At 38.6% G+C, this 15,607-nt stretch overlaps 1 protein-coding gene across 1 annotated transcript; it reads right to left on the reverse strand.

Annotated features, from left to right (window-relative positions):
• Nucleotides 1-14,203: 14,203 nt before the first annotated feature.
• Nucleotides 14,204-15,127, reverse strand: LOC113256241 (olfactory receptor 5AC1-like). Its single transcript, XM_026499991.3, has one exon. It carries the CDS (start codon nt 15,125-15,127, stop codon nt 14,204-14,206), a length of 924 nt encoding a protein of 307 aa, XP_026355776.2.
• Nucleotides 15,128-15,607: the final 480 nt, after the last annotated feature.

A 15,607-nucleotide genomic window follows, 5' to 3' on the forward strand; every position in this document is an offset into this window, starting at 1 on the left:
AGTATTCACACTCTTGTGTAGTCCGACCTACATGGAATCTGGGCTGGCCCAATGACTCTCTTTAAACAATAGAATGTGGCAAAAGTGATGCTGTGCCAATTCAAGACTAAGAAGTTGCTTTCACTTTTGGGTTCTGAGTGAAAGGACTCTCACATGGAGATTGAGAGGCCTAAATACTCCAATATGTCAGCCGAGCCCAGTGTTCTAGCCATCTTCAACAATGGACCAGATTTATGAATGAGCCATGTTGGAAAATCCAGAACGATTATGCCTACAGATTACTACAGATCAGCTGACATTACGTGGAGCAAAATAACAGCCCATTCGAGCCTGGCCAATCCACGGAATTGTGAGAGATAATAATTAGATTGTCGGTAGGTCACCGAATTTGGTCATTTTTTTACACATAAATAAATAAGAGAAACATTGAGAAAACTTATGAAAAAAGCCAAGGGAAAAGCAAAACTAAAAAGAGGTAAAAATTATTGGAGAAAAAATTATTGATATAGCTGATACGCAAATAAAATCCAACATGTATATAATGAGTCCCTGAAGAAAAAAAATAAATCAATTGAATTGTGAAAATTATAATCTAAGAAAACTTCACAGAAATAAAAATACATTTATATATTATTAATAAGTTCGTTACATACCTTGGAAAATTAAATAATCTATTTGAGGCATAGCATATTAAAATTATTAAATTTTAAAGTAAAGGAATAAATACCCTCTGGGTTTCCAGACAAAAGAAAGAAAATCAAGTTGGCATCAGACCTTTTTAATGACAACATATAAATCCAGACATATGCAGTGGAGCAGTATTTCTAGAAATTTGGGGAAAGAAATTTTTAATGATTTGTAATTATAACCTTATTTTTCTCTGTGTATTTAATCTTGCCCTGTTTTCAGTCAGTTAAATGTCTTACTCTTGATCTCAACTCAGGTCTTGATCTCAGGGTCCTGAGTTCAAGCCCCAAGTTGGGCCTCCATGCTGGGCATGGAGCCTACTTAAAAAAAAAAAAAGTCAAAATGTATAAGAACCATGCATATATGGTCAATTAATTTTCTACAAAGGAACCAAGAATATACTAGGGAAAGGACAGTCTCTTCAAGAGTGTTGGAAAAACTGGACAACCATGTGCAAAAGAATGAAACGAGACCACTATATTTATGTATTTATACACAAAAATTAGCTCAACACAGAATAAGGATGTGAATGTAAGACCTGAAACCATGAAACTCCTAGAAGAAAACAGAGGGTAAACTCCTTGACATGAGTCTTAGCAATGACTTTTTGGAGTTGACTACAATAGCAAAGGCAACACACAAATGCAAAGATATTTACAAACCATATATCTGATAAGAGATTAATATCTAAAATATATTAAAATCTCATACAACTTAATAGCAAAAAAAAAAAAACCCAAACAATCCCATTTGAAAGTAGGCAGAGAGCCTTAAAAAATAATTTTTAAAAAATTTTCCAAAGAAGACATACAAATGGCCAATACCTACATGAAGAGATGCTCAACATCACTAATCATCAGAGAAATGCAAATCAAATCCACAATGTAATATCACCTCAGACCTGTTGGAATGGCTATTATCCAATAAACAAGTGTTGGTGAGGATGTGAAGAAAAAAGAACCCTTTGTGCATCATTGATATCTATGTAAATTGGGACAGCCACTATGGAAAACAGTATGGAGGTTCTTTTTTAAAAAATCACAAATAGAACTACCATATAATCCAACAATTTCACTTCTGGGTATATGTCTGAAGGAAATGAAACTCTTATTTTAAAACAATAGTTTTACCCTCATGTCCACTGCAGCACTATTTCAATAGCCAAGACATGGAAACAACCTAAGTGTCCATCAACAGATAAATCACACACACACACACACACACACACACACACACACACACACACACATTGTTCAGCCATAAGAAAAAGCAGGAAAGCTTGCCATTTGTGATAACATGGATGGACCTTGAGGTCATTATGCTAAGATGAAGTAAGTGAAAGAAAAATAAATATCATATGATCCCACTTATATCTGGAATCTAAAAAAACAAACAAAAACAAAACAAATCTACATAGATACAGAGAATAGATTGGCAATCACCAGACGCAGAGGCTGAGGGATGGACAGAATGAGTGAAGTGGGTCAAAAGTATAAACTTCCAGTTATAAAATAAAAACATTCTGGGACTGTGGTGTACAGTAAGTGACGATGGTTAACAATACCGTATTTATACTGTATGGTATTTTTGAAAGTTGCTAAGAGATAATAGCTTAAAAATTGTCATCACAAGAAAAAAACGTAAGTATATGTGGTGACAGATGTTCACTAAGCTTATTGTGGTAATCATTTCTCAATAAGTACGTATATCAAATCATTATGTTGTACATCTAAAACTAACACCATGTTGTATGTCAACTATAATTCAGTAAAAAAAAAAATGTAAGATACGTTTCATTTTTTTTTATAATGATTTTTTATTATATTATGTTAGTCACCATACAGTACATCCCCGGTTTTCGATGTACGGCTCGATGATTCATTAGTTGTGTATAACACCCAGTGCACCATGCAATATGTGCCCTCCTTACTACCCATCACCGGCCTATCCCATTCCCCCACCCCCCTCCCCTCTGTAGCCCTCAGTTTGTTTCTCATAGTCCATAGTCTCTCATGTTTCATTCCCCCTTCTGATTACCCCCCCCTTTCTTTATCCCTTTCTTCCCCTACTGATCATTCTAGTTCTTATGTTCCATAGATGAGAGAAATCATATGATAGTTGTCTTTCTCTGCTTGACTTATTTCACTTAGCATTATCTCCTCCAGTGCCGTCCATGTTGTAGCAAATGTTGAGAACTCATTCTTTCTGATTGCTGAGTAATATTCCATTGTATATATGGACCACAACTTCTTAATCCAGTCATCTGTTGAAGGGCATCTCGGCTCCTTCCACGATTTAGCTATTGTGGACATTGCTGCTATGAACATTGGGGTGCATATGGCCCTTCTCTTCACTACGTCTGTATCTTTGGGGTAAGCACCCAGTAGCGCAATGGCTGGATCATAGGGTAGCTCAATTTTTAACTTTTTAAGGGACCTCCACACTGTTTTCCAGAGTGGCTGTACCAACTTGCATTCCCACCAACAATGTAGGAGGGATCCCCTTTCTCCACATCCTCTCCAACAATTGTTGTTTCTTGCCTTGTCTATTTTTGCCATTCTAACTGGCGTAAGGTGGTATCTCAGTGTGGTTTTGATTTGAATTTCCTTGATGGCTAATGATTTTGAACATTTTTTCATGTGTCTGTTAGCCATTTGTATGTCTTCATTGGAAAAGTGTCTGTTCATTTCTTCTGCCCATTTTTTGATTTGTTTATTTGTTTCTCGTGTATTGAGTTTGAGAAGTTCTTTGTAGATCTTGGATACCAGTCCTTTATCTGTAGTGTCATTTGCAAATATCTCCTCCCATTCCGTGGGCTGACTCTTAGTTTTTCTGACTGTTTCCATGGCTGTGCAGAAACTTTTAATCTTGATGAAGTCCCATAAATTCATTTTATCTTTTGTTTCTCTTGCCTTTGGGGATGTATCATGAAAAAGGTTGCTTTGACCGAGTCGTAGAGGTTGCTGCCTATGTTCTCCTCTAGAATTTTGATGGATTCCTGTCTCACGTCGAGGTCTTTCACCATTTGGAGTTTATTTTTGTGTATGGTGTGAGATAGTGGTCAACTTTCATTCTTTTGCATGTAGCTGTCCAATTTTCCCAGCACCATTTATTGAAGAGACTGTCTTTTTCCCACCGGATGTTTTTTCCTGCTTTATCAAATATTAGTTGCCCAAAGAGCTGAGGGTCCATTTCTGGGCTCTCTATTCTGTTCCATTGGTCTATGTGTCTGTTTTTGTGCCAGTACCATGCTGTCTTTGTGATCACAGCTTTGTAGTACAGCTCGAAATCTGGCATTGTGATGCCCCCAGCTTTGTTTTTCCTTTTCAACAGTTCCTTGGAGATTCGGGGTCTTTTCTGGTTCCATACAAATTTAAGGACTATTTGTTCCAGTTCTTTGAAAAACGTTCTCGGTATTTTGATCGGGATAGCATTGAAAGTGTAGATTGCTCTGGGTAGCATGGACATTTTAACTATGTTAATTCTTCCAATCCATGAGCATGGAATATCTTTCCATCTTTTTATGTCTTCCTCAATGTCTTTTAAGAGTGATTTATAGTTTCTAGAATAAAGGTCCTTTACATCTCTGGTTAAGTTAATTCCAAGGTAACGTATGGTTTTTGGTGCTATTGTAAATGGGATGGATTCCCTAATTTCTCTTTCTTCGTTCTCGTTATTCGTGTACAGAAATGCAACTGATTTCTGAGCATTGATTTTGTATCCCGCCACGTTACTGAATTGCTCTATTACTTCTAATAGTTTGGGAGTGGCTTTTTGGGTTTTCCATATAGAGTATCATGTCATCTGCGAAGAGAGACATTTTGACTTCTTCTTTGCCGATTTGAATACCTTTGATCCCTTTTTGTTGTCTGATTGCTGTTGCAAGGACTTCTAGTACTATGTTGAATAATAGTGGCGAGAGTGGGCATCCTTGTCTTGTTCCTGATCTTAAGGGAAAGGCTTCCAGCTTTTCCCCATTGAGAATAATATTTGCAGTAGGCTTTTCATAGATGGCTTTTATGAGATTGAGAAATGTACCTTCTATTCCTACACTCTGAAGGGTTTTAATCAGGAAAGGATGCTGTATTTTGTCAAATGCTTTTTCGGCATCGATTGAGAGGATCATATGGTTCTTGAGTCTTTTCTTGTTGATATGATGTATCACGCTGATTGATTTGCGAATATTGAACCACGCTTGCATCCCAGGTATGAATCCCACTTGATCGTGGTGGATAATCCTTTTAATGAACTGTTGGATTCTATTAGCAAGTATCTTGTTGAGGATTTTGGCGTCCATATTCATTAGGGAAATCGGTCTGTAATTCTCCTTTTTGTGGGGGTCTTTGCCTGGTTTGGGGATCAAGGTAATATTGGCCTCATAGAATGAGTTTGGTAGCTTTCCTTCTGTTTCTATTTTTTGAAATAGCTTTAGGAGAATAGGTATTATTTCTTCTTTGAATGTTTGGTAGAATTCCCCAGGAAAACCGTCCGGGCCTGGAGTTTTGTTATTTGGAAGGTTGTTTATCACTGACTCAATCTCTTCATAATTAATTGGCCTGTTTAAGAAATCAATTTCTTCCTGTTTCAATCTTGGTAGTTTATAGGTTTCCAGGAAGGATTCCATCTCTTCCAGATTGCTTAGTTTATTGGCATATAGCTGTTGATAAAAATTACTAATAATCCTTCCAATTTCAATGGTGTTCGTCGTGACCTCTCCTTTTTCATTCATAATTTTAATAATCTGGGTCCTTTCTCTTTTCTTTTGGATAAGTCTTGCCAGTGGTCTGTCAATTTTATTGATTCTCTCCAAGAACCAGCTTCTAGTCCTGTTGATCTGCTCTACTGTACTTCTGGTTTCTGCTTGATTGATTTCAGCTCTAATTTTGGTCAACTGCTTCCTCGTGCGTGGATTAGGCCTGTCCCTCTGTTGCTGTTCCAGCTTCTTGAGGTGAGAATATAAAAACTGCATTTTAGATTTTTCTATTCTTTTGAGTGAGGCTTGGATGGCTATGTATTTCCCCCTTAGGACTACCTTTGCAGTATCCCACAGGTTTTGGACTGTTGTATTTTCATTCTCATTGGTCTCCATAAATTGTTTAATTTGATTTTTGATTTCCTGGTTTATGGAGTCATTCCTGAGCAGGATGGTTCTTAGTCTCCAAGTGTTTGAGTTTCTTCCAAATTTTTCCTTGTGGTTGAGTTCCAGTTTCAGAGCGTTGTGGTCTGAGAATATGCAGGGGATAATTTCAATCTTTTGGTATCAGCTGAGACCTGTTTGTGTCCCAGAACATGGTCTATTCTTGAAAATGTTCCATGGGCATTAGAATAGAATGAGTATTCTTTGGTTCTGGGGTGTAGTGTTCTATATATATCTAAGAGGTCCAACTCGTCGAGTATGGCATTCAAAGCCTTTGATTCTTTGCTTAGTTTTTGCCAGGGTGTTCTGTCTATTTCTGAGAGTGGAGTGTTGAGGTCCCCTACTATTAATGTATTTTTATTTATACGTCTCTTTATTCTGGTTAAGAGTTGGCTTGTGTATCTTGCTGCTCCCCTGTTGGGGGCATATATATTTATAATTGTCATATCCACTTGTTGAATACTTCCTTTAAGAATAATATAGTGCCCTTCTGCGTCTCTAACTATAGTCTGTAGTTTAAAATCCAGTTTATCTGATATGAGAATTGCTACCCCAGCTTTCTTTTGAGGTCCATTTGCGTGAAAGATGGTACTCCATCCCCTTACTCTCAGTCTGAATGCATCTTTGGGTTCAAAATGAGTCTCTTGTAGACAGCAAATGGATGGGTCATTTCTTTTTATCCAATCTGCAACCCTGTGGCGTTTAAAGCAAGAATTTAAACCATTAATGTTAAGACTGAACACTGAGAGATATGCTTTTAATTCTGCCATGTTGTCAGTAAAGTCTTTGTTTGTATTGGCTGTGACTTTCTGTTTTGTATCACTCTTGGGGCCTTTTTATTTTTATAGAACCCCCCGTAATACCTCCTGTAGGGCTGGTTTCGTGGTTACGAAATTGGCTAGTGACTGTCAATTCTGAAATGTCTTTATTTCTCCATCAATTCTGAATGACAGCCTTGCTGGATAAAGGATCCTTGGCTGCATGTTTTTCTCTGAAAGAGCTTTAAAAATGCTCCCCCAACCCTTTCTCTCATTCCAGGTCTGTGTAGACAGGTCTGACGTAATTCTGATGCCTTTGCCTTGGTACGTGAGAAATTTCTTTGCCCTGGCCGCTTTCAATACTGTATCCTTGGATCTCATATTTGCGAATTGCACTATGACGTGACGTGGTGTAGGTCTGTCATGGTTGAGCTTGGGAGGGGTCCTCTCTGCCTCTTGGACACGAATGTTTGTTTCCCTTGCTAGATTAGGGAAGTTTTCAGCTACAATTTGTTCAAATATCTCTTCTAGACCTCTGTTTTTCTCCACCCCCTCGGGGATGCCGATGATTCTAACATTGGATCGTTTCATTGAGTCAGTAATCTCCCGCAACCTACATTCGTGGGCGTGGATTTTTTTAAGACCATCTTCTATTTTTATTTTTTCCTCTATTAACCCATCCTCCAATTCACTAACCCTTTCCTCTGCTTCCGTGACCCTGGCCGTCAAAGCCTCTAGTTTTGCCTGCATTTGGCTCATAGAATTTTTAATTTCTGTCAAATTCGCTCTCATTTCCGCCCTTAGGGATTCTATATTCTCAGTAACATTTTCCTTAATACTTTTTTCAAGTCTACTCATTATCTTGACCATTGTTACTCTGAATTCCATTTCTGATAATTTGGTTACATCATTATCCATTACTTCTGTGGCAGAGGCCACAGACTCACTGTCTTTTCTTTGCTGGGGGGGGCTTCTCCTTCTTGTCATTCTAATGAGGAGAGGTTGCGGGGTTCTCCAGAGCCCAAATTATTGACTGGGTCCCAGGCCGTGCCCCTTGTTTTATAGGGATCTTAGAGATGTGGGCTTCTTCTTTAAAGATTTTATTTATTTACTTATCTGAGAGAGGGAGACAGACAGTCAGCAAGAACGGAACAGAAGCAGGGGAGTGGGAGAGGAAGAAGCAGGCTCCCAGCGGAAGAGCCCGATGAGGGACTCCTTTCCGGAACGCCGGGATCACGCCCTAAGCCGGAGACAGGCGCTCAATGACTGCGCCACCCAGGCGCCTCGGGTTGTGGGCTTCTTGATTTTTCAGCCTGCCTTCTGTGTTCTGGGGGAGGGGCCTGCCGCGCCGATACTCAGGCAGCCCTGTTTGGTTAGAGTCTCCGTGTCCCCTGCGAGGGAGGATGGGGATGGGCGCGCTCTGAGCCGGTATTTCCAGGCTTTTGTTCTCTGGCGGCTTTCCCTGGAGGTTTGCTGTGCCTCTTCTGAGGGTCAGAGCAGCAGAGGCTGCATTGTCGCAGAACAGAGGGATTGCGGCCCGTTCTCCACTGATGTTCTGGCCACTTTAACTCTGTTTCTGTTGGTGCTGCTCAACCCTGCGGCGTCCCGGGATGTGCGCCCCACACCCGGCGTCCCTGCCCTCACTTCCAGGGCCGGCGCGTCTCTGTCCTTTGTGTTTCTAACGCCGCCAGCCGCCGGCCGCCCCGCGCGCTCCCGGGTCTCCCGGTCTCAGTCTATGCCCGGTGAGCACACCTCGATTCCGGAGTTCCGTGAGAAGCCTGGTGGCGCGCGCACCCGGTTCAGGGTCTCAGTCTGCTGTTTCGCGGGTGCCGACCGCGAGTCCGCCCGCTCCCCCGTGCAGGTGGCCCACCAGCCGCCAGCCGCCCCGCGCGCGCTCCGGGAGTTCCCGGTCTCAGTCTGGATACCGTGAGCACACCGGGATTCCGGTGTTCCGGGAGATGCCTGGTGGCGCGCGTTCACGGCTCACCGGTCTCAGTCCGCTCGCTCTCTCGCGGTGCCCTCTGTGAGTCCGCCCGCTCCCCCGTGCAGGTGGCTGCCGCTTCCCAGCACCCAAACGCGGCAGCTCCCTCCCCCTTCCGTTTATCTTCTGATATCTGTGCACGGTTTACAGCTCCCCTCTTCGTACCTCAATACTCAGTGCTGGAGATGTTCATTTGTAGAGATCCAGATGCATCATCCTGCGTCTCAGGCTGATTCCGTGGTTATTTAGGCTGGTCTGGTACCTATCCAGCTTGACTCAGGGGACCGGCTGAAAAAGGGGTCCCCTACTCCTCCGCCACTTAACTCCCTCAAGATACGTTTCAAATGAATTTTTTTGAAGTAGAGAAAACCTTCATTCCCTCATTCCTATCTTTATATCTCAGCAACCTGACAAAGGTATCCCCCACTTTACTAAGCCATCATCAATGACTATCCCTATACACACTCTTTCCATTTAATTAATGAGCTCTGTTGAATTGTCTCATTCTGGAGGACATTTCTCTGACATTGCTTATACACAGTAGTTGTCTCAAGTTTTAAAATTATCTGCTGTCTTTCTATTTCCACCAGAGCCTAATAACCAACTGCCTTTAGCTTTCAAAAGGGCTGTTCCTTGCTGTGCATCAAATAATTTCTAATATCCCCAATGGATGCCATTTGTGTGGTAGCATTGATGTTTGCCAGAGACTCCAATCTTCATGTAACTGAATAACAGATACCCCCAAAATCACTTGTGACTTAGGATGATGTGATTCCAGAAAGACTATTTGGGTTCACTTTAAGTCTCAAAGTTTTTTTTTCTCCCAACTCCATTAAAATTCAGATTCCTTTGAGTAACTCAATACAGGGCTTAATAAAATGCTCAAGTGCAGTATATACACTCACCAACTTGGAAATAGCCCTCTTCTTATCTAGAGGTCCTGAAAAGACAGTAATTAATTCTGTACTATCTTTAAAATGTCTATTATGGTCCCAGTTCAAATTATCCTCCCAAATTTTACAGATTGGTCAAGGCCCTATATTTTAGCTGAATAGCTAAAACTGGTTACATTTTACATTTTGGATTAGTCATGTGTCGCCACAATTCGTAGTTCCTAGGTGTCTTCCTCTTCTCAGAGATAAATTATGATAGAATATATTTGCATTGTAATGAGCTAGCATCCTCTTTATAAGGACTGAATCTATATCTTATCTAACCAAGTTGTGTGGCTACACTGGAGTGATTAACCTATTTCAAACATGTATCGAAGGCTTTGTCAAATGAAAGAAAATTGTTTGATTTTCAAAATTCTTCTGAAACTTGAATAAAAACATAAATCCTTGGCCAACTCTATAGTAGTGTACCAGTCACCCTTAGTTCTCTGGATTTCTTCTTAAATGGCTTTTACCATACCTAGTGAAGAGAAGCTTATCAGTGGAACTATTTTATTTAGTCCTCAGTATTCATAGTAGATCTTCATTAACTCTTTTTTCCTAGATACCAGACAGGGCCTTTATATAATTAGTCAATAAGGGATTAGTATCCCTGTTTCTAGCATCTCTTAAAACAGGAATGGATTATTGCCCTCCAAGGGTTTGGTATTGTTTAATATTCACTACAGAGGAGAGTTTCTGCAATTCTATATGTCCTATTTGTGTGTCGATTTAGAAATGGGTGGTGGCAGACTTGACCTGATTAGACATTTGCAGGCAATGACAAAAACCTCCAGTCTTAAAACATATCGAATCTGATAAAACATTCTGATAGAGTTGAAATTTCTACAGGCTATTCTTACACTCACATATTCCAATTTGTAATTTACTATAACTCTGGTACCTACTACCACAGCATCACATTGTCCTCTGAGTCTTATCTTGGGCTCTCCAATGTTGTCCTCTCTCTCTTGCCGATATCATCATGTTCATGTTATAGATTCTGGTAATCCCAGAAAACTCTATTCATCAAATCTTTGGATTTCCATGCTGATATTTTGCAAGTAGAGCTCAATCTTCTTATTCTATTGCCTTAACAAATGGAGTATTCCCACACCTTGCTCACTCACTTTACCAAGTACGCTTTGACATATCCCAAACAACATATTCCTTACAACAAGTCTGTCTGGTTCTTTTTAGCAAGGCAAGTGCAGTTGCCCAAACTATCAGGTGTTTTCCACCTCCCAGCCCGTGATCACCATCAGATTTTATATAGCACCTTCACCAATTTATTTCTTTTTCATCCAACTTTCGTGAGGCACCAAAATAATTCCATGTGACTATGCCATAATTAGTGATTCCTTTTCTTTTGAAAAGCACAGAACTTTTTTCTATCACTGAGATCCAGGAAGAGGAGATTGCTAACAAGTTTTCCATAGCTGTCTGCATATTTTTTTCTCCTACAAGACTGTATAAGGGTACCAAGCATAATGAACTGTCCTTGTCATTGAATTTCTCAAAGGTTGCATGGAGGCATTCTTCATTAGGAGTGATATTATTGTTATCCATATACAACCAAAGTACCTGCAGTTAGAACATTTCTACTACAATTTCTGCAAGAATCTTTTATGTACCATTAAGCGAAAAAATTGGGCAGGTACCCTTTTCAATGTAAGCTTGTTAGATTTCTACCTTAACCGTGGTAGTATCATTATTTGGAAAGAAAAATGTATACTAAAGTCCATACTTGTCAGGCCATTTAATTCTCTCCATTCAGACTCGATGGATTCTCTACCATTGAAATACTATGCCCTTGATCATGTGGTCTGAGTGTCTGGACTAACTAAAACTCATAAGGTTGCTAGCGTTTATTTGTTGGGAAGATGTCGCAATTATTAACAATGTCCCCCCATTTCCATGGTTACCTGGTCTTGTGCTCCATTCTCAAGGACAGTGAGTATGTTGGCTTCTATGGGAATATACTATCTGCCAAGCATAAAACCTCATGACTCATTTTCTATTTTATATATTTATCTCATCTCTTCTAAGTCAGTCTACTCCTTTGTGTTCTGATAGAATTTCCATTTTGTTAATGCTACCGACAACACACGAGCAATGTTTGTAGCCATTTCCCCCTCTGCCTTTGTTTATAAACCACCCATTTTGCTAAATCCTAGATGTCTGAAACCATATAACCTAAATTCCATTGATAAGATATATACTGTAATTTGCCTCAAAAAAACTTCCACTATCATGAATGAGGGATTAGTTTGAGCTATCACAGCACCAAAGTCTCAAAAGACCTTCCCTACCCCATCCTTCTTCACAAAGGCCGTTTAGGTAAATTTCAAATGTAGAATGACACCAAATTCACAAGATGAAACAGGCTTACCCAGTGTTTATTTACCAAAGTTTATCGTCAAGTTCACTTAGCTTTAAGCAAGAATACAGAACACGTAAAGCAGCAGCATGCATAGCAGCAACATGACGGAAGCTTCAGACACTCTGATAGTTTCCGAGGCCTCATTCACTGAATGCAAACTGTTCTATGTACAGATCACTCAGCACAGGGAAGGTGCAGGGTTGGGGTTTCTCAGCTTAAGTAACTGGCTTATAACCTAGCACCTAGAGGGATGTTTGCCTCACATCCAATTTTAGTGCAGCTGCATTCCATAAAAACAAGCTTTACAATAAACAATCTTGGTGTACTTGACACACTTGATACACAACATACTTAGGAACGTTTTGGATCAGCAATCAGTTCATACCAACCTCAGCAAGAATCTAATTTATCCCAAGTTAATGCATCTATTGAGTTGGCTTTGGAAGACTGTATAAATGTCAATTTCTTAGAAGGCCCTCGAGCTGGAATAAAATATTACAGTTCAACTCTTAACCCTTTATTTCCAAAGTAATATAATACCCAGGATATTGCTGAAAATAATCCTGATAAAATCATATATTACTTGTGAAGTTATGAAGCTAGTAAAAGAGTGTAAATATCATAGCATGTAATTGTTTTTGAAGATACTTCAAACAAAACATGTTCTACATACATTAAGAAATAAGTATACTTACACTTACATAAATTTAAAAAAGTACTTTTAAAAGACCAATAGTAATTATAGAAAAAGAGTTTAATCGAAAAGAAAATTAAAATGTTAAAGAAACAGATGTAGTTTACAGTGCTTGTAAAATGAGTCACAAATACTGTGAAATTGCTGAAAATCACCCTAAAAATATAGATGGTTTTTAAAGAGAATAAACTTAATCATGTGGAATATTTTTCAAGAGAGATTTTGTTACTGGGGACCAGTTGGAATTAATTTTAAGACCATACAAACAAGTTGACTTTTTCCAATAATGTTTATATGAGAGATAAATAAATTTAAGTGGTAAGAGATATTTATCATATGTCTACATTTTTAGATAATACTTTTAGTATATTTGTTGGAACTATTGCAAGATCTAAAGTGTTTTAAAAATACTAGAACAACAGGCATAGTTTCATTCTTCTACAACTTAAACTTAGTTCTCATTTTGTATAATTGTTTTTCCTAAGTGAATGTGTTCAAAAAAGAAAAAAAAAAACAGTGTTCAAGAAATATAATTGTTTTGCCAAAAGAAGAATTCAATCACCTTTGCCTATATAATTCTAAAGTAAATTAGATTGTGTATGTATGTGTATATAGGTATATATACATGTACGTATGTGTGCATATGTATATATGCATATATGTATGTGTGTGTATAGATATAGATAGATATAGATATAGATATAGATATAGATATAGATATAGATATATAGATATATTTTTTAAGTGATCACGTCCCTGAATTGGAAGTAAATTAGTGGGAGAGAACTCACTGACAGTTTTATACCCCGACATGCAAAGTCAGATTCTTGTCTTTGATCCAGCCTGCTCGCCTTTTCCCTAGTCAGCTCCTACTAAAACTGATAGGAATAGAAATGCAACCACAAGGCTGATCGAAATTGCTTTTTATTACACTCAAATATTCCTAAGTTTATAAATTTTTAATATCATGCTGCATGAAGTATCCCTTATTTAAAAAAAAAACTGTGCATGGAATTACAACTATGAGCTGTGGTTAATTTTGATGTTTCATTCTTTAACTCATGCCAACTTTCATTTTCTTCCTAACATCCACAAATTTCTTTAGAAATTTTCATTTTTTCCTAACTTTATCACCAAACAGTACATTTCTTCTCAGGAACTATTCTGCCAAGAAGCAGAATTTTATTTTATTAGTCAACTGGAGTTACTGTGTATGGCAGAAAACAACAAAGCCTTATTAACTTGCAGGTCCAGAGAAGTGGGCTGGGCTCATTTATGACAACAAAATGACTAACCCTATATGCCAGGCTCTATTACAGCTATTTCTCACTATAATTGTCTTGTTTCTACCTGGAATTTTGGAAAGCCCTAGAAAATAACTAATTTGCAAAAGCTAAATGCGCAGATAAAAATAAAGCACAATGTTTCTAAATAAGCTAGTTCTATAGGCAATGTTCCCACTTTCACTTTCCAAGAAAGCATAATAGGAAGCTGGGATGCTTCACACAGAACCTATGAACTCTTCTGACCATTAGCCTTCTGGTGGAATGGCAGTCTTGGTTTTATAGGACGTGAGGCTTTTTTCAGCAGATGATTAAAAAGATACATTTTGAAAATTGTCTAGCAACTATTTATTTCTTCATTATTCTTCTCAAGGCACCTATAACTTCTTTGTTCCTCAGGCTGTAAATAAAAGGATTTAGCAGGGGAATTATTATTGTGTAAAATAAAGAATACATTTTGTCATGATCTTCAGTGTGACCAGACCCAGGACGCACATACATGAAGAAGAGAGTACCATAGAACAAGGAAACAGAGAGCAGGTGGGAGCTGCATGTGGAGAAGGTTTTGCTCCTGCCCTTTTCAGACTTCTTTTTCATGATGGCAAAGAGGATACAGATATAAGAAACCACGATGGTCATAAAAGTAAAGACTTGTATAAAGGCTGAAAAGATTAAAACCAGAAGTGTATTAACTGTAGGATCAGTGCAAGAAATTTTGAAAAGTTGTAGAATTTCACAGTAGAAATAATGGATTTCATTGGACCTGCAGAAGGTTAATCTAAATAACAGACCCACATGGATTGCTGAATGTAGAAAACCAATAAAATATGAAACACCAATGAACTGAGTACAGAGGTTATTAGACATCATGACTGGATAAAGCAAAGGGTTGCATATGGCTACGTAGCGGTCATAAGCCATCACTACCAGGAGGAAACACTCTGTGGTGGCACTGGACCCAAAAATGTAAAATTGAGCCATACAGTCAAAAAGTGATATCACATGATTCTTGGATAAAAAATGTGTAAGCATCCTGGGAGTTACAGAGGATGAGGTACAAGCATCTGCAAAGGCCAAACTGCCGAGGGATAAGTACATGGGGGTGTGAAGGTGGGGGTCCTTCCAGATGAGAGCAACCACACCAAGGTTGCCCACCATGGTGGTGAGGTAGATGACCAAGAACACCAGGAACAGGGGGACCTGCAGCCCTGGACGATCTGTAAGGCCGGTGAGAACAAACTCAGCCACAAGTGTCTTATTTTCTTCTGCCATATCTGACCTGGCCAGACAACAAAACAAAAGAAAAAGTGTTGAAACAGTCACAAAAGAATCATAAAAAGAGTATATTTTTTGTGTAACTGATGTATTTCTAAAAGGTGCTTCTCATGGAATTGGCAATTTTTAAATTTTTACCTTTATGTCTACTTTAATATACATTCAAAATTTTCCATAATAAGAAGTTTTAAAATGATAATTCACCTAAAGTAACAAGTAAATTTAATACAAATCCTTCTCAATCCAACAGAGGTTTTAAGAACTATATACGCTCATCTTAAAATTTGTATGAAAGAAAAAATTTTCCCATCCTACCCAAGAAAAATGTATAGTAAGAACAGTCAAGAGTACCTTAATTTCTATTGAACTGTAACATAAAGATATAATAATGAAAACATTAAGATAGTGGAATAAGAATAGACAAGAGGGTCAATGCAATAATAGGCAGCCAGCTCAGAAATAGATTCCATGATATAC

This window comes from Ursus arctos, unplaced genomic scaffold, assembly GCF_023065955.2.
Source record: "Ursus arctos isolate Adak ecotype North America unplaced genomic scaffold, UrsArc2.0 scaffold_4, whole genome shotgun sequence".
NCBI lineage: Eukaryota > Metazoa > Chordata > Mammalia > Carnivora > Ursidae > Ursus > Ursus arctos.